This window comes from Schistocerca gregaria, chromosome 5, assembly GCF_023897955.1.
Source record: "Schistocerca gregaria isolate iqSchGreg1 chromosome 5, iqSchGreg1.2, whole genome shotgun sequence".
NCBI lineage: Eukaryota > Metazoa > Arthropoda > Insecta > Orthoptera > Acrididae > Schistocerca > Schistocerca gregaria.
Genome location: NC_064924.1, coordinates 503981492 through 504001859, shown reverse-complemented (window position 1 = coordinate 504001859; position 20368 = coordinate 503981492). Strand labels below are relative to the sequence as shown.

Genomic DNA, 20368 nt, shown 5'->3' with positions numbered 1-20368 from the left:
ATGTAATATTTTGTGTAATGTAATATCTTGTATAGACACCTTTTATTGGCCTTGCACGTTCCACATCATTACAAAGTGTTGTATTCTTGATCTATGCAACAATACTAATCTAATCTAATAGTTGCGTCTCGCAGTTACTGTGTATACTTTACTATATTTATAATTTTTTCGGTCATTAAGATCATAAACACATCTAACACTAATGTTTTATCTTTTCAGAGGGACAATTGTACTCAGCAACAGTGGCAGACTTCTCTGGAACTGACCCTCTCATATACCGCGGCCCTCTAAGAACAGAGAGATCTGACCTCAAACAATTAAACGGTAACTCTTGAGTCTTCAAAAGTTTTTTAAGGCCAATAAAATGTTTTATTGTATGTTTTAATTCTCAACTGCATATTTTATATCAAAAGCATTTTCCTGTTGAAAATGTAAAAGAAACTTACAACAATTATGTCATCAGTAACTCTTTATTAACATGCATAGAGTGTTTTGTAGTGTTGAGCTCAGTTATGAATATAGTTGTTTATCCTTATTTTTCACTTTAAAGTATTTAAATTAATGTCTTCAACATGCAGTATACTTCATTCCACTCATTCCACTGCACTCCAATAACACTGTTACATCTGTAGTTCAGCAGAGGCCTTACTTTAGAAATTTTCATAATACTCATGTACAGCTTCTGTGATGTGTTTTTATTAGTAATTATTGTTTCACATTTCCATCATTGTATTTTTTTTCCCTCTCTTCTACTATATAACCCCAAAGAGGAGTGTTTTCCAAAGTAGAGACTTCTGTTTGATTTTGCTGCCTTTATAAATGTAAATATAGAAAATCTTAGTCCCTGTTTAATATCATTTAAGCAGAACAGTATTATAATCATATTTAATGTACAGCATAAATAAGTATTCAACAAGGGCTTCTTCTCTGTACTAGTGTATTTCTTTACTTATTACATTCTTTGCTCTGAGATTGCTAGAATAAATAAATAAGTAAATTTATTAATGATTTCTCTTAAAAGATACAAAGTCAATCATCATAGAGTAGGGTGACAATTATATTTTTCATATGGTCAGCTGTTGCTTCAAGGGCAGCACCATTCAAATCTGGGTATTATGAGTAAAACAATTTATAGTTAACTTCTTGAATTATCATAATTGATGAACAGTTTTAATTTCATGTAATAAAGTCATACTTATTGGTGATTACAGCTCCTAACTTTGTCAACACAATGGAGTACAATGATTTTATATTCTTCTTCTTCCGAGAGACTGCTGTTGAGTACATCAACTGCGGAAAGGTAATACTTTCCTAATTTATAACTGAAGATAGAGGAAGTTTCACGAGATACAGTAAATATATGTAATAAATGTGTTTTGCGTAACATTTTTGTTTCAGGCTATCTATTCAAGAGTTGCCAGAGTCTGTAAACATGACAAGGGCGGTCCTCATCAGTTTGGTGACAGATGGACTTCTTTTTTGAAATCACGTCTGAACTGTTCCGTCCCTGGAGATTATCCATTTTACTTCAATGAAATTCGTAAGTCTTCCTCTCCCTCTGTCTTTGTTTTATCCCACTGTGTGTGCTTACAGTAAATTTATGGGAGAGTTAAATGACAATATTAACAACAAAGAATTTAATAGTATTGTGTTCGTTTTGTAATGCTTGCTTTTACTACACTAGGGTGTGGGATTAATTTTTGCAGACGACAACATAAATTCAGATAAAAGTACAACTATAGTAAACGAATTGTTTATGCTTACCAAATGAGCAGATAGTAAAGGCTGTAAAGTTAAATAAGTAGTACAAATGTTATGCAAGTGGAAACAGATTTTCTCTTCCAAATCCAAATTAAAATTATTTTAAAAAACCTTTGGGGCAAGGAAAGCCATGCAGAAATTGTATTTCTTTCATGTTCTTTTTCTTATTGACATTACACCTTCTTCCTGGCTGAAAAGAGGAACTCTGCTGCTGAAAGAGAAAATTGATGATCCACAAAATAACATGAGGCAGCAGCAGTAATAAGTGTATTAAAAGATGTCATGGCAACATTGTGACATAATTATCTGCATATAAGTGTAAAGATTCAGTGTGCATCAGAAAACCTGTAATGGCCTGTGGACGGTTATTAGTTTGCGGTGTGTCCTTCTGCGTGCAGTGTACAGAATATCAGTATGGGTTTTGATGCCCTTGCATAGTAATACATGACACATAACAGCTCATCAGAATATGGATCTAGTTGCCTGTCGTGAGTAGTAATGCCTTCCATTTCTAGACACAGCTCACCAGGAGGTTAGCACTGGATAATGATAGTGGTGTTTGAGCTGTAATTCTACTGTTCATCTCCATTCAGCAATGCCTGGAGTGTGCTTGCCATTTTAGAGACATGATATCTTCATATTGTAGCTATTCATAAGTTGAGTATTAATTTCTTACTATCCATTATTTGGAGCCCACATGCATATCATGAAAAGGGCACACAAACTGTATTAGGATATAATTCCTACAGACCACAGATGCCAAAATATGCCTAGAAAACACAGGCAATGAATGGCTTGAGTGCTCCTAATCTGAACACTGGTGTTGCCATATTGGTTTCTTTCTGCAATTTTGGTGTGGTATATCTGATGCACTGATTAATCTGTGAGAAGGACGCTACCTCACTCTTCATGGGTCCACTCTCAATCAGCAAGACATCATATTTGCTGAATCACTTTGCAACATTTATGTGAGGGGAAACTGATTCTGGTTCTGGATTGTAACATGTGGACAGCTTTACCCATACTGCCATTGAGTGTTTCCTCCACATGAAAAAATTTCCCCCATTTGGACGATGGTAGCTCACTTTGTGATGATTGTGTTCTTGCCAGTGATCCATCTATACATACATAATTGCATCCAAAAATGTTGTTGAACCATCCCACTTCCCTATGACTGATAATAATGCCTGACACTAATAACATGCTGTCACACTCCCTAAGTCCAAAACCATTGGCCCTCATGGGCTGTTTCCCACACACAAGATGGTCACATGCTGGCTAGCATGTCTGTCACATCTTTTTGTGTTGCCTCTAAATAGCACAAATAACACTTTGCTCACACATAGTGTTGTCATGATGCTGGCTGTGTCTGTGCACGTGCAGGTTGGTGGTGGGGGGTGGATGGGGGCGAGGGGGGACGGGGGGAGGGGGGGGGGGACATGCCAGCACATACGTGTGTGGTTGCCCATCTGCATACAGTGCATGTTATATAACGTGTGTGTGTGTGTGTGTGTGTGTGTGTGTGTGTGTGTGTGTGTGTGTGTTTTACTCTTTTGAATGTTACTTTATGATATAATTAAAAATGTTATAAGATTATGGACATAAAATTTGTTCACAGAGTCAACAAGTGACATCATTGAAGGAAATTATGGTGGTCAAGTGGAGAAACTCATCTATGGTGTCTTCACGACACCAGTGAACTCTATTGGTGGCTCTGCTGTTTGTGCCTTCAGTATGAAGTCAATACTTGAGTCGTTTGATGGTCCATTTAAAGAGCAGGAAACGATGAACTCAAACTGGTTGGCAGTGCCAAGCCTTAAAGTGCCAGAACCAAGACCTGGACAATGTGTGAATGACAGTCGTACACTTCCTGATGTGTCTGTCAATTTTGTAAAGTCACATACACTGATGGATGAGGCCGTGCCAGCATTTTTTACTCGGCCCATTCTCATTCGGATCAGCTTACAGTTAGTACTCATTTTATAAACTTGTTGAGTGTTTAATATTAATAGGAGTTATAGTCTCATAATGTAACTGTCTTATTTACCCACTCTTGTCCCATCCCATCTCACCATTTGTCTTCTGTCCAGCCGACATTAGCTTTGCACATTAAATTAGTCACTTATGTGTACAGTATAAGTTATTTAGAAATTCATTCTGTAGTCCTTCACAACTACATCTGTACAATTTACTTGAATAAAATGTCAGAAACAAGATGTCTAAAAATAAAAGAAGAAAATAAACGTAATACACTTAAAACATTTCTGCTTGTAAGAGAAATGGAAGTGGAGCTGGTGGTAACAAAAGATTAAGCAGTTCTTAGCTTTGTGATTTATCCTGTATCAGGAAATCATGAGGGGAAGAAAAGGAATAGGTATGAAAGATCTGACATCTGACTGAAAGGCCCACTCAGGAACCCAGGGGTACGGGTGACATTTCAAGTGGTGAGACGGGATGTCAAACCATACACCGCACTGCAGTGCCCAATGAATGTCTGTTGCAGTATCTCATTCAATTTTCTTCCCATTTACTTAGAACACCTCTCATAACTTTGGTGGCCATTGGACTTTTCCCTTCTGTGACAATGTTTATAGTTTTCCATTTCCATCTCTTCCATACTCTATACCCCTCGACATGGAATAAATCAGTAAGGGACATTTTCTCAATATTTTAAGTGTGTCTACATTTTCATTTTGTTTAATTATATGTGAATATTAGATTAATCTACTGATAACCAAAGTAGGCAGAAAATTTATTTATGTGCTGAAGTATGTACTATTGTTTTTATTATTACTCTTTTTTTGCTTCTTGAATATATCCTCCTGTTATGACAGCTAATTGTTATCACCCGCAGGTACAGATTTACAAAAATAGCTGTTGATCAACAAGTCCGAACACCAGATGGGAAAGCGTATGATGTCCTGTTTATAGGAACTGGTAAGTTGGAATAAGATATACTACCATATTTGGAGTTACTTGTGCCTATATTTTGTGGTGTAAACTGATTGCTTAGGATTTGATGCTAACCAGTTTTTTTGGCTTCTGATTAGTATATATATATAATACACTTACAATACACCTCACGCAGACAGTTGCGTTTCACAAGAAACTCACTCCAACTAAGCAAAATAAGGACAGTATGACACTATAACCTGAATTATCATTTCAGACATTCCTTTTAATTTCTGAGTAATAAAACAATTACAACAGTTAGACCTATACAGTTATGTAAAAATGTTCCATGTTATATTGCAGTTTCACTATTAAATGAAAGTGACACTTTATCTAATAAATGAGGACTTTTTTCAGATGATGGCAAAGTGATAAAAGCTTTGAACTCTGCCTCCTTTGATTCATCTGATACTGTAGATAGTGTTGTAATAGAAGAACTGCAAGTGTTGCCACCTGGAGTACCTGTTAAGAACTTGTATGTGGTGCGAATGGATGGGGATGATAGCAAGCTGGTGGTTGTATCTGATGATGAGATTCTGGCAATTAAGCTTCATCGTTGTGGCTCAGATAAAATAACAAATTGTCGGTAAGTAATAAATAATATTTACAAATTTTTATTTGAGATCTTGCAGGAAAGGTACTGTTATAGTTTTAGCAATCAAAGTTGTAAAGGAAATCGGTGTACAGGATGAAACCTGACAGTGGGTTAAGCAGATTCTAAATTTACCCAGTGGAATGTATCACATATGGAACATAAGTGTTTCAGCATACGGACTTAATCATTTTGAGCTGCCAGCTTTATTTAACAGTACATCATTGCCAAATAACATTATGTAACACACAATTTCTTGAAATTGCTGTAGTAGCACCCTGCTGACTATTCAGGTGTGAGATACCAGTTAATATGTGATGAGAGTGAATCAGGTATTGTCAGATGAATATGAACCATTGCCTGAGAGTTCACAGGTTGAAGACCAATGTATTAAAATCCTACACAGTTCCATGCATGCATGGTGCCTAGGTCAATTGTGTTTAAAATTTCTACAATGATAATAGCTACCCTGCTGGAGAACACTGCTACTGATGTCATAATGAAGTGGCTGTAGATTTAGAATGTTACTGAATGATACATGTTATTAAAGTGGCATGTTTACTAGTGCTCATTTTTCTTTAACAACATCATTGACTCATTGAACAGCTACTGAAATATTTTCATGGGTTGGTTAATGCAGATGGACTTTGTGACATGTTCTTATGTGTGATGATAAGCAAGAAACAGATGACCAAATTTAGCAGATTTAAAACAGAAAACTACCCCATATGAGAACATAGGCCTAAATTAGAACATGCTGATTCTTTAAATGGTAGTAACAATTCAAGGAGAGTCACTGAGGTTAATTTCCCAAACTGATAATCAATACATCGATTCTGTTTTATTTTACTACAAAAAATTAGAAATGCTTTAATATGTGCAATTTTGATCTGTTTATCTCACTTCTTAGGGCTCATGAATAATATACAATTGCCTGAAATGATAGTTTCATATGACAAGAGAAAGTCTGTGATTAAACAGCAATAGCGTAAAACGGAATGAGGCATCATTTCTTAAAAATGAACTATTGTTTATTATTGTAGCCTGTGTTTATTTGTACTGATAAAAACTGTTACACAGCGAGCTGTTTTTATCTACTATTTATTTAGGATATGTTTTTCTGTCTTATGACAACTACCTTCGTGGGTATGTTAAAAAAAGTGTGTAACCATGAACTGGTTTAACTATGAAACAAAATTTTTGTTTTCAGAGAATGTGTGTCCTTGCAAGATCCTTATTGTGCATGGGACAATGTAGAGTTAAAATGCACAGCTGTAGGTTCACCAGACTGGAGTGCTGGAAAAAAACGCTTTATTCAGAACATTTCACTCGGTGAACATAAAGCTTGTGGTGGACGTCCACAAACAGGTAATTCATGACTTCTGTATTTATTTCTCTTGTGATACTCGAAATCTTAGTTCTGCAAGTAATATGTGATTTATCACAAAAATTTTCTGTTATTGTATATAGTAGCCTAAAAACAAATGATGAAGGAGAATTAACTGTTACTTTTCACCAATGCTGTTATTTCAGCAAATAGCCCTAGAGTATCTAGGTTACATAAGACCTCCTGGTAGAAATTCTTTTTATATCTTGTATCATATAGCATAAACAGAATTTTTATTATTTTATTACCATTTCTCCCTCTGGATCTTGTAAGAGCATCATTTGCTGTCTGTGCTTCTCTTCTGCTCAAGCCCTGCGTTTTCATCCCCATCATCAGTACCTGTGATTAGCTCTATAAAGGCAAGCTGTCTTTTTCAGAGCTTACTGAAGACATAAAATCCTATACAATACATCCTGTCTCTCCTTTGCAACTGAAGCTGAGAATAATCCGAATACAGTAATTCAAGTGTCTTAGTTTTATATCAATGGCTTAGATAATGACTGAAGACCAGTCATGGCATGGTTGCAGTTATTTCTGGAAATCTCTGAAGATCAGTAGGTCAGTCAGATAAGAATGAAAATTGTGCAGCACAAGGAACTCCAAAACTATTTTTTAAAATATAATTTATAAACCTAACTTAGCTTACATGGAGATCTATAATTTGAAGTAGTTCCTGCTAACATCTAGGTTGTTTCAGAACCTCCTCAATCTGTTTCTCCTTTTCCTTTCATCTTGTACTGCAAATGTGTTCTAGGTGAATACAGTTTTCAGTGATGACTATCAGTAACAATTTTTTGGTATCTTGCTTAGAATCATATTAATACAAAAAATTTCAAAGTATTCAAAATATCTGAATGTCAGACAGCTATAGCAATTCAAAATCATTTCACTTTAGTATTGCTGTAGTTATCTGAAGATAAAGATTTTCACCTTAAAATATGTTTAATTAATAAGATCTAAACAAGCTGCCAGTGAGGTTTGACCAGTAGTGGCTAAAATAAAACATATTTATAAATGTTAACAAGCAGTCAGGTTAAAAATATAGTCAACAGACAGAAGTAATTTTATTCTTTCGTCTTCTGTATTCTACAAGTCTGATGTTTAGTCATGACATACCATGTCTTCCAGTGCTTCTACCACACTGTTATTCAGCTGGTTCATCACCAATTTTCAGGTTCACTTGTGGGTTAAGCTGGTTTGTCCCTACCTTTCAGGTTCATATACTCACTGTTATGTTAATCAGTTACTCTTGCATATCTCTTGTGCCAATGAATAGGGATAAATACTGTCACAAATCTTCTCATCTGTCCCGATCCTCTTCTTCATTCATCTCTTTCTGTCTTAAGAGAAATGACTGATCTCCCCCTTATTGTCTAACTTTGATTTCAGGTAAGTGAACACACTATCTTTATTTATTTTAGAATAGTTTACAGCCTTAAGATCAAGACTGAAATATTAGAAATAATGCCTTTTTAAGAAAGAATTTGAGACATGATTTGTTGATAAGATGATGCTTTCTGCAATGGCTTCAGAACTGTAGCAGGAATTCATATCCTGTACTTCTGCATAGAGATAGAACGTATTTTAGGCTGACAATAGAGTTGTGGTTAAAATTTAGCACTAGGCTTCTAGTGCAGTAAGTTACATACAGCATAAAATAAGTAGAAATATTTTAAAAATGCATGACATAACAAAAAGGAATTTCGAAACCAGTAAGTGTAGTGCATTGCTTCCTCTGCGCTGAGTATGCAACCCGCTTTTCCTTACAGAAATCGTTGCTTCTCCTGTACCAACTCAGCCGACGACAAAATCTAGTGGTAAGTTGTGCTTTACTTTAAGCTTCAATGCTCTGGTATGTTTACAATTAACAATTTTATTTAGTGAAATGCTGCATGTTTCTAAGGCATGAACTATAGCCTCTCTGTAGACACATAACATTAGATTAAGGATGAGCTGCATAGTAACACTACCTATCAGTTTATTTACTACTATTCTGATTTAAGTGCAGACCTTAAGTCTTTTGAGAATATTTCTTGCTGTCTGTTATGAAAATGTATTGTCTGCTTTTGTAATATTGCAATTTTTCAGAATCAAAATAATATTGTGCAGTATTTTCTGTCTGAACTGCCTTGCGTTAATTTTTCGGTTTATTTTCAAAGGTTTCAAAGCATCTGTTATGTCCTTGTTTAGTATTACTTTTAGTACTACATATGACAAAGATCATGATATATTATTTTATACTCAGTAGAGCAACGACTTGTGCAATATGTGTCTGACTTGAAACAGACTAAAAAGAAGTTACTGTTATTTGGGTTTTCCTTTTAAGAAGAACCAGCTATTTTACAAAAAGAACTTCTTTTAGTTAGTCTTCATACAGAGGGGATTAACACTAACTTGGAGTGTTCATCCACAGTTCCATTTTCTGTGGAAGGAGAACTTAAAAAAGAGAGTAACTTCTTTCATCTGTTGCATGTTTTCTTTAGATTACTCACTTAACTTGTTTTTAGGCAAATTGATCTCTTGTGTCACTTGATCATAGTATTTGCTTCTTTATTTGCATTTTATGTCAGTGTGTTATGTAATATTAATCAGATTTTTTTCTAAATTAGCTTATTTCTTATGGGCTTATTTCCTTATATTTAAGAAAGTTTATGTTCTTATTCAATACATTTGGAGATATCTTAATGATTTTAACTGGAAAAAGTAGTTACTATATTTTTTGTGTACCATAATGTTTCACATCATTTTTCGTTTAATAGGGATAGCTATCATTTTTAAACTTGTGTTAACTTAATTTGCCCTGTATTGGCTTTAGAAACATTTTTATTTGCTGGTAAGCAGTACTGTTACTTTAAGTTTCTGTGATTGGTCATGGCAGATGAGGGCACAACGTGTCCACCCTGTTCGTGTGTGTGTCCCAGCAGTAGCTCTGCAGAAAGGCTGGACGCAGCCGCTGGTCAGTGCACAAATTGTCTCTCACTCAGCTTACAGCTGGTGTCTGGGCTGGAGCTATCTAACATTTTTGATATGCTAATTAACTATACTTCATGCAGGTCAAGGGCACACAGAAAGTGTAATATCCAAAAAAGAATGTTTGTCAATTTTCTCCTGTCTCCATTTCTAAGTAGTGCTGCCACATTCTTTGTGCTAAGGGCATTGATTAAAAATTTTTAGTCCACAATTGTAAATACTTAAAAAATTAGACATTGGCAATAAAATAGTAAATCCCACTTGTATATTGAGTGCCGACATTAATGCTGACTGAGAAATTATAGAAAATCTGATAACATTTTTACAGGCATAGTTAGCGATAATAACTAATTACCTTACTGAACATACAGCAGCAGCACAAAAATAACTGGTGCTGCTGTAAATTTCTACAATATGCTATCCATATAATAATGAAAACATTAGTAGTTACATTCTACCAGAACATATGCAGTTCATTCAGAAAAAAGAATTTGCTTTTCCTTGGAGCAAGAGATGCTGAAATATATGGATAGTTCTACTTTTTGCATTCTTGTTCAATTTTAATACCATTAATATATTTTCATCATGTGCATACAGTATTTACACTCCTATTGTAGCTCACACTACTGTTCAGTGAGGTATATCTGTTATTCTCATATAGGAGAGAACATTTCAAGGCATTTTGATCACATTACTGACAGGTCTGGCTGACTGCTGTAGAGTTTGCTGGATACACTTAATATCATTTATTTGGCTGTGAGCTACACTTAAAAATAGGTACATAATTGGTATTATCAAGTGTGATCTGTTTAGAAGGCCAGCTTTAAATGTTCACAATGTAGCAACTGTTTGTTGCTACAGCTCCATATTAGCATTTTTATTCCAGAAAGTTCTTATTTCCATATTGGAAATAAACATTTGTTACTAAGGTGTAGTTTGTTTGTTGGTTGTAACCATCACAATAGAACTATCCTGTATTCTCAGTGGTATGCTTCACATACTCGCAGAAATTATCAATATTCCTCATGTTTGCATAGACCAGTCACACCCTCATAGAGGAAGTGAATTTATATTGTCTCTTGTGCAGTCTCAAAGCCTATCCTGGCCTTATAGAGTGCATACATAGTGTCTGTTATTGACACTGTTGTCCAGCCCCTGAGTATCATATGATTAACAGCTTTGAGAAGCCCCTCAAACAAAATGGCCTCTCAGGCCCCATCACTTGACAAAACCTTGTTAATTCATATACACTCTGTTGCTGGGGTAAATACAAGTTTTTCATTCCGTTTATTTCTTCTTAAGGTGTTAACACCAACTTAAGACAAGCTAGGGAACAAGTCCATGCCCAGGCTGTTATTTTCTTTCAGATATACTGAATAGAATTTACCTGTTAGCGCTGGAAACAACAACTGATATAGTGAAAGACTTTCACAAAGCTATTTTTGCTATTGTCAGAACCATCTTTGCTTCATTCACCAAAAGTCTTATCATTTCACTGTGCTCAGATAGTGTAGCTACTATCAACAGAGATTCTATATAGCACATGCGAAAATAGGATGAAAGTTTTAGAAAAGTTGAAGTTTCCTATCTGTGTTTAAATCACACTTCACATGCCATTGCCTTTTGTCACACACGTATGCTAGAATGTAGGTGATATAGTCTATCCACTTCAGATTCCTCTCTCTATCTACTCTTTTATCATTCGTTGAATAAATGTCTTGAATTTGAGTTTTCCAAAGAAGAGGAAAACATTAAATTATATTAAAATGTTAAACTTGCAGTGGTGGTGAGAAACATCTAGTATAGTATGTGAAAAACTAGTTGTGGAGGATGAGCATTACTTTACTAAATATAGTAATTTTCTCTGAAATGCATCTCTGCAAACTACATTTGAAAGTTGGCTTTATGCTATCATTCCTCATGCAAAGGAATTGAAGTAAATAACAGGTCAACTGAATTTCAATATTATGTAAATGGGGTAGTGGTTACATTGTCCATGTGTATGATAGTAACAGCCAGAGGAAAAAAAACTTCACAAAAGAAAATTTAGAAGTTTTAGTTGAAATAATTTCCTGAAAATTGTACTTGGGATGGTCTGTCTATATATAGTGCAATGTACACTATCATTTGCCAAATATTAAGAAATTAATGTTCCAATGTCCTTTTGGATAAGTGTGCAGCTAGTGGACATAATAAACACTTAATTTTGTACTTTCCAAGTTCCCTCACTCTGGAACGGGATCTGCCAGCCATCTATATTGCTTTGGTAAAGCTGTATGGTCACATTACTTTCAAATTTCTAACTGCATGTTAATTCTATTTTCATTCTTATGCATGTCTGCAGTTTTCATATCTATTACATACTTTGCTTGAAATGCAAGTATTCACTAACATATTGCACTTCACAGACTAATATTGTAAAGTCAGCTGGAAAATGCTTATGTACATAGTGTGTGCCCTTATAACATATTTGTAAGGTTTTACTTACACACTTTGCCAATGTTTCTGAATACCCATAAAAACCATATTCCTGTATTTAAATTTCTGAAATCTTAATGATGTACATGATCCATTTTGTTGAACATTGCACAGAATAGTTTTGGCTAGTAAACATATAAGTGTTTGCTCCACAGTAAGCCATTTCTTTCCAATCAAAATGAAGTTCAATATTTAGTGAGGTCATACATTTAATTTTGTTTATGTGGCATGCAGAGAGATTTTAAACATTGCATTATATTAGCTGTCTACAAACAAGTGCCACTTGGGTTTCTGAGCTGAAATTGGTTTTTGAGATTCCATTTTTTATGAATCTTAACATACTTTGTAGAAATTTCCCATCCCAAAATGTATTAAAAGCTTAAAGAATACACACCATGCATTATGGAAAAAATATATTCATTACTAAACACACAAGGAAAGTAAATTAGACTTATTCTCAAACATCGGACTGTCTCTGCACAGTGACAATACATTCATGAGATAAAAATATTCAGTTCACACTTTTTTAGTCACCAATTTTGTGTATTTGAACTCTGTTTTAAGAACATGATTCTGTTTACTGGTAAATCATCATTTAAACTCACTTCATATTAAAACTACAAAATGTGCTCAGAATCAGTCTAGTGTCACCATCTGATTATCTGCAACAAATCTTTACCTTGTAATTGAAAATTGTAGCTAGTCTATTAGTAATATTTGCAAGTACTATCACGATAATACAGTATTCAAATCTCTGTGTTCTTTTCTGGTTACTGTATGATGGATCATACTGCTTTAGATCAGAAAACTGTTGACTGCTGTTGTCACTGGTGTAATAATTAAGAGATCACAGTTTTCATAAAATGTGGGAAAAATCATCTCATTCTCTCTGGAGTCAAATCAGTTACTGAAGATATAAACAAAAAATTTTTACATCTTCTTTGACAGAACAATTGTTTTTTCTTCATGTATGTCACCTGACCAAAACTTTTCACAAGCTGAAATACTAATATCACATGTCCTGTTCTCTGCCTTTGTTGTTTAGTTTCACACTCACGTAGTTTGCTTAAAGATGGGATCACTGATTATTTAAAAAACTAAAAAGAGATTTTTTGGTATGTAAGAAGATATTTGTGGTACATGCTGTTGTGCTTTAAAGTGGTACAGGATTTGGTTGCTATAAGAGGATAATACTGTTCCATAATACAGTAGAAGGCAACTTTTTTTTAAATGAACAGTGTCCCAATCTTTATGGTGTGTTTCTTAACCTGCGTGTTCACCTCTGGCAGGCGATCCCGTTCATTCAATCCACCAGGCTGAATTTGAACCTGAAATTGACAACGAGATTGTTATTGGAGTAGATGACAGCAACGTCATTCCTAATACCCTGGCTGAAATAAATCATGCAGGTATGTTTCCAAGAAAACTGTAGAAAATATTGTATGCTGTGTAATGTAATCAGATATGATTTGTTAGGTTCTCTGAGCCATTTTTTGAGGAGGGACTTCATTAATTTGTACAACTAGCTGTAATGTTTCTTAATTATATACCAGTGAATTGGGATGTAATCAAAGGACTTTCTGTGTTGCGAGTAGTTTTTTCCATATACTCAGAATGGTTACTGAAGGTGTGATGATATGTGCTTTACAATTCATGATTTATTGTATCTTTTCCAGGTTCAAAGCTGCCTTCCTCCCAGGAAAAGTTGCCTATTTATACAGCGGAGACTCTGACTATTGCTATAGTTACATCATGCCTTGGAGCTCTAGTTGTTGGCTTCATTTCTGGATTTCTTTTTTCTCGGCGATGCAGGGGAGAGGATTACACAGACATGCCTTTTCCAGATCAACGCCATCAGCTAAATAGGTAGGCTAGTCGCTACCCTATCTCATTTCCCTAACAAGAACTTCACTCTATTTTCTGTCTATGTTGCTTTCATTTGTGGCACATTCTTTATACTTTACAATTATTGCAGATGATAACCAAAACTTTAGAAACTAGTCATTAAATGAAAGTTCAGATTACTTTTAAGGTAGAAACAGCTGTATTTATCAAAACAGCTGCTGGTATTTTAGTAGAAGATACTAGTGGAAAAAGCTAACAGGCTCTCAAGCTTTTGGAACCATAGGCCACTGCTTGAGACAAGAAGACAGGGAAAACTATTCAATGCAAATGGCCTTTTTTGACTTTTCAGAACTGTCCCTGTATATTATTTTCTCTGCCTTCCAGTAAAAGATATCTGGTTCCAAAAGACTGAGGATATGTTAACTTTACACGCGGCTGTCTGGCATTCTTCCTCCATTTTATCAGTGAATACAGCTATTTGACATATATTAATAGTAGCACTAAGTAACTCAAGGTTTCTTGTAGAAATTTTCTTTTGCAAAATTAATATTTTTTAAACAATGGAAAATCCAGGATGAAGTAATGACAGTATTATGAAGAGGATATGTTGTTACTCAGAACACTGAGTCACAGAAAGGCACAACAAAAAGACTGCTATACATTTGAGATTTTGGCCAAAAGGCTGTCCTATAAAGTGGGAAAAATACACACATTTACACAAACACAGCTCACACCCACATGGCCACTTTTTGCCAAAAGCTCAAAATATATATAGCAATTTTTTGTTGAGCCTGTCTGTGAGTGGCAATCTATCCTTTTCATAATATTATTGGTAATATATCTGTAAAACATTTGTAAATCATAAAACTGGACTTGGAATATAATGAACCATCAGTCTGCCATGCAGTGAATACTGAAACTGAAAATAAACTTGGTTTTAATTGAATGTAACTGTCTTTTTTCATTTGCTTTCATTTGTTCATATGTACTTATTGAATTCTCTGTTATTATTATACTCTGTAGTTTCTGAATTGTTTACTTTTATTTTCCCAACAGAAGAAGTAAACTTATTTCAATATAAGATGATCTTTTTATCATCATAACAGGTAGAACTTATAGTGAGACAGAAATCTTGATGTTTTCTATTTCACACAAAAATTTTTATTTTCAAATTACAATTTTGGTTGCGTTATCTAAATGCATGCTGACTGGAACATTATCCTGTTTTAAAAGTGAAATCTGGAAATGATGTAAAATGAGTGAACTATGCACTGCAATCACTGATAAAATATTGTGTGGCTGAAACTTTTCTTTCTAAAATGATTATGAAGCTGTTAGTGATAGACAGCTAACAACTGTTTCGTACTACACCCTCAGATCCTGTGCTGGTTTCAGCTCTTCTGCAATACGGAGACCTTACAGATGAGACTAACAAGCACAGGGAGCGGAAGAAATGTGATAACAGAAATTTGGGAAGGACAGCATACAACAATGTAAGGAAAGTTATAAACACAGAATTTCCTTCGCCCGATAAATTACTATCTGATTACAGTATCAGCACGGTTCAGAGCATTTAAGTAGCGTAGTTCAATGGGTGTTCGTCATAGTTTGTTAAATAGAAGACTGTTTATTTTTGCATCCTATATGTTGTCAAATACTTGTTGAGGACCTACATATTTTTGCTTATTATTCACAATATTGTGAACTATGAATGTCAGTATGTATACAAAACATGACTGACGTCATAAACTTTCACAAAATTGTTCTCAGTATTTATCACCAGAGTAGTTAAACTGCATCAGTGCACAGTTCACTCAGACAATAGATGATTAATTTCTAATATGTAGGCACTTTGTCATTTTTACAGTCTCTCTCTCTCTCTCTCTCTCTCTCTCTCTCTCTCTCTCTCTCTCTCTCTCTCTCTCTCCATAAATGCTTGGCTTTACTTTCTTCAGTAGCCTGCAGTGTTCTTCATGTTATAGGAACTGTGGATTAAAATGTAGAAGCAGTAAAATCACCATTTGCTAAAGATGTAAAGGAGATATCTCATTCTATGTAGCCCCTACAACATCTGCATGTTGAGGAAGCATGCTTGAACATATGTAATTATCTTGCTAGTAAACTAATCAGATGTATTATTTTCAGGCTCACTGAGGCTGGTCTGAATGCAGATTCACCCTATCTTCCACCCTGTGCCAATAACAAGGCAGCCATAAATCTTGTGCTCAATGTCCCACCAAAGAATGCAAATGGAAAAAATGCCAACTCTTCAGCTGAAAACAAACCAATACAGAAAGTAAAAAAGACATACATTTAGCAGAAATCTTTGGTATCTGTTTTGGTGCAGACCCATGCCACTAGAGTAACCAAGACTCTATTGAGAAATGTCCTCAAGAAAGTTAAAAAGATGTAGACTTCTGTAATCAAGAGCACCACTTTCCATAGTAATACAGAACAATATGAAATAAATACTACAGAAGAAGTCTTTGTTACACAAAAAAGTGTATAGTGATCTGTGATCAGTTTCTGCTAGTGGTGATTGTGGTTGTGGGAACAGATGTGCGATTTTTTTAAAGATGAACTTGACAAAGCAGGAAATGAAGACTAGTTTTTAGAATTGATCAGTGGCACTATTATCCTAGAGATGAATTGCAAGAAACTTAACAAAGGCAGCTATTTGTAGGAGGTTATAAAAGCAAGTTCATGATTTACCTACATTGTTCTAAATTAGCTACTCTAATGTCAGATGGAAGTTTAATACATTCCACTCAGAATCACAGAGCTTTTGTAGCAAAGATTGCCTTACATGTATGTGGTATGGTAAATTATGAAACTTTCATATGTTGCATCTAAGTGACTCTAATAGGAGTGCTTAAACGTCGGTGCTGAATAGTCAGCAGATAAAAACTTTGTGCTTTCTAAAGTAGGCACATTGGTAATCAAGAGTGAAAAATCTTAAGACATGGAGTCAGGTGTATAAAATGCAGAGTTTCAGAAACCTGCCACAAACTATAATTTTTGTGAAGCACTACCCAATAGAATTTAGATAAGAAAAGCTCAGAATTATGTATATTTCAGTGCAGTGAATACTCTGTTAGACTTGAAAATGGGACATTTTATTCTCCTGACTGCATCACGTTAAACAAATGTCAACCCACCCAAAACTTCCAGTATTGTTTAATGTGCATATAGTTTAATCCGGCCTGTACAAATTAGTGCTAAGAATCTCTGTTTCATGTATTAGTTCAATCTCCATGCTACATGTGCTACATTATAAATGTGAAAAGACTGAGAGCTGGAAAATATTATTTGTATATAATTGAATGTACATATTTAAGTGACACATTGTTAATATTACATTAATAAGAATCCAGTGGCACTGATTCTGTGAGAAACCATCAGTGTGTGTTTTGAGGCTTTTGTGTCAGCACTTTGAGGCAATGTCTTTGCCATCAGAACTTAGAAAAGACATCAAAAAGAATCTTTTCTAGGATTGTGCATGCCAGAAATGATGATTTCCTGCATGCATGAGAAATTTTTGGTCAGATATCCTTAACTCATTGCAGTATATTTGTAAACAACCTGACAATATGAAGTTAATGATATGCAATGTTTTGGCGCAATTGTGTGGATATTTTTATATAACTGTATGTTATTATGATTGTTAAGTTGAAGAAAATAATAATATGAGACCATATTGTCAATATTTTGATTCATATAGAACACTTTAAATTTGCTTCATTGTGCATAGAATTATCATTGTGACAAGTGGAAGAAAAATCAGCTCAGTTTCAGATAGTAATAGTTTCTTTTACTATCAGTTTATGTTGTTCAAACATGGCAGAAAATCTTTCCCTCATATTGCATTTGACACGTCTGTTACAATTTTTCTACACTTGTTTGTAAGTTTTATTTTACATGTCAGAGGGTAGTTAATAAGTAGATATACTTTTCTCAAGTTTTGGATTTTGCAATAATCTCACTGATTCATGTAAGCAATTCCTGTGTGGAGTGATGTATAAGAAATACAACTTTGTTAATGTACTGAGAACTTCATTGCCATCAGCAGTGTTAAGTTTCATTAAGAGTCAGGAACCATTGCTGACAGCAATAAATTAGTGCTTATATTTTTGTGCCTATTCCGTGATGGCTTTTTAAATGCCAGTAAATGTCATATAATATAGTGTCAGAAATCTTTTTATGGGTGTATGGTTTCTTAGTGGTTAACAGTTCTTTATTTTTAAATGATGAAAACTCTTAAGCTCATAAGTGGGTAAGAGAGACGAACACAACTGCAGCAGTTAAACTCATAGAATATTAAATTTCAGTTAAGGTATGATACAGGTATAATTGTTTTGTAATTTGATTATTGTCAAATGAGACTCTACCATAACTTGTCACACATACTTCTGAGACCTCAGTAAACACTTCAACTAACACTGTAATGCTTTCTGTGCTTTATTATTATGGCTATTGTGACTGTAGAAGCGAATAAGATAACCTACTCCAGAACTGTTTTACTAAAGTTTTGAATTTTGATTTTATTCATATTTTTGACTGGCTTGGTGAGCTTCATTTCCTGCTTGTAAACTTCATAAAGTGACTTCTAAAAAATGTGAGCCCTGTTAGATAACCTATGTTAATGTGATCAAAAGAAACTAGCATATGTGATAGTTGACATTGTTACATAATAATTCAGTATGAACCTTAGTGAGTGAGATATTGGATATGTCTAGCCACAAATTTGAAATCTTGAGAGTATAACTTACTGAAATAAGTGTGTAGCTCACATCATTTACATAACGACATAAGATGTATTTAAATCATTTATTGTTCGATATTTGGAAAATGGTTGACTAGTTAAGATATGTTTCACTTCATAAACATTCTGGAAGCAGGTTATCTTCATGTAGTATTAAGTGATATTACAACACAAGCTTTATGCCACATACTTGTTATATCACAGCTGGTATTTCTATTTTCATTAGTTTTACTATTATGTTTTGATTCAATGCAGATATTTGTTTATACAAAAATTTCTTTTAAATAACTTAATCTGCAGTAAACATAGAACTAAATTATAAGAATAAGTCATAATTCTGTCATAAAATAGCAGATCTTGTGATTGTGGTACAGTCAAATCGCACAGACATTAAATAAGTATTTCTTGGTTTGAAGACAGATCAGGATTACAGAAAATGTGCACAGTAAGAAATAAAGTATGCAGAATGAGAAGTTTGTTTACATTATATCAGTAGTTAAGATGCTGAAACAGTATATATTCTAAAAAAATACAACTCATGTATCTTATAACTGTAAAAAGTCTTGTTTTTGATATTAAAATATAAATTACAAAAACAGTGGTTTGTGGCTGATTAAGATCCAGTGGAGATATCATTGCTGAGTTTTTTTAATGTGCAAGACAATGAAGTGATTTGCAGAGTATAATTAACAGATTATGATGTAAACATTCTAAATAATTCCTCTGATTTTTACCTGGAATTCACTGAGAAATACTTTCCTTTGAGCAGTGTATAAAATGCCCATCTCTTTGAAATGTCTCGGTGACAAATTTCAGACTAAGATTTAAATAAAACTTGCTTATATTTAGAACTTTCCTGGCACAGATATTCAATACTATTTCTATTTTCCTATGCTTAATACTTACATTAAATTAAAACAAAATGATGATTGGTCAGATGTGTAGCAAAACTGTATTAATTTGAGGTTTTGTATATGAATGTTATAACAATATTGCAATTTATTAAATTTATATGAAGGAGAATGAAAATGAATAAAACAAACTATCTTTGACTGATCAGTGTTCAGTGTGCTGAAAAAGAAGTACCAAACCAATCACATCTTCCTGTGAAGAATTAGGAGCCTTTATCATTACATACATGTCTTCATAAAAAGGTGAGTGTCAAAATTAGGTTTATTACATATACACAAAAGTGTCAACCTTGCAGAACAACAAAGAGAAATATTACACTGTTTACAGACATTTACCCAGTGTAAATGCATGAGCATCTTCAATATTTATAGAGTTTAATACTGAAGCCTATAGTACTTGAGACTGAACAGGTACATTTACTTCCTAGACACTGAGCAAATGTTCCAAAGTGTACAGAGGGAAAGTTAAAAATATTGAATTGTTCTAACTTCCAATACAACCTCCGACAATCAAGTTCAGAGAACAGTCCTGTAACATTAATGTAGATGAACTATGAACTATAGTTACCTTACTGTCCTTTGAAATAGTCACCTCCCACAACTATGCACCACTGAGTTCTGCAATACATGTCTTGGATACTTTGCATGAAATCTTCCTTTGGGAAGGTGTTCAAAAGCTACGTCATGTTTTGTTGGATGTCAGGAATATC

General features: G+C 34.2%; 1 protein-coding gene across 4 annotated transcripts in view; it reads left to right on the top strand.

Moving 5' to 3' along the window:
* Positions 1-19799, top strand: part of LOC126273184 (semaphorin-1A) — a 1534221-nt gene extending 1514422 nt beyond the window's left edge. Inside the window, exons 8-19 of one of the 4 annotated variants that reach the window (XM_049976699.1) lie at positions 220-324; positions 1212-1300; positions 1399-1540; positions 3380-3728; positions 4616-4698; positions 5071-5299; positions 6516-6673; positions 8462-8509; positions 9571-9648; positions 13430-13549; positions 13817-14006; positions 16131-19799. In XM_049976699.1, coding sequence (XP_049832656.1) covers positions 220-324; positions 1212-1300; positions 1399-1540; positions 3380-3728; positions 4616-4698; positions 5071-5299; positions 6516-6673; positions 8462-8509; positions 9571-9648; positions 13430-13549; positions 13817-14006; positions 16131-16302 — 1763 coding nt within the window. In that variant the 3' untranslated portion in view covers positions 16303-19799. The remainder of the gene's footprint in view (positions 1-219; positions 325-1211; positions 1301-1398; positions 1541-3379; positions 3729-4615; positions 4699-5070; positions 5300-6515; positions 6674-8461; positions 8510-9570; positions 9649-13429; positions 13550-13816; positions 14007-16130) is intronic. The other 3 variants (XM_049976700.1, XM_049976701.1, XM_049976702.1) reach the window with 3 other exon arrangements.
* Positions 19800-20368: the final 569 nt, after the last annotated feature.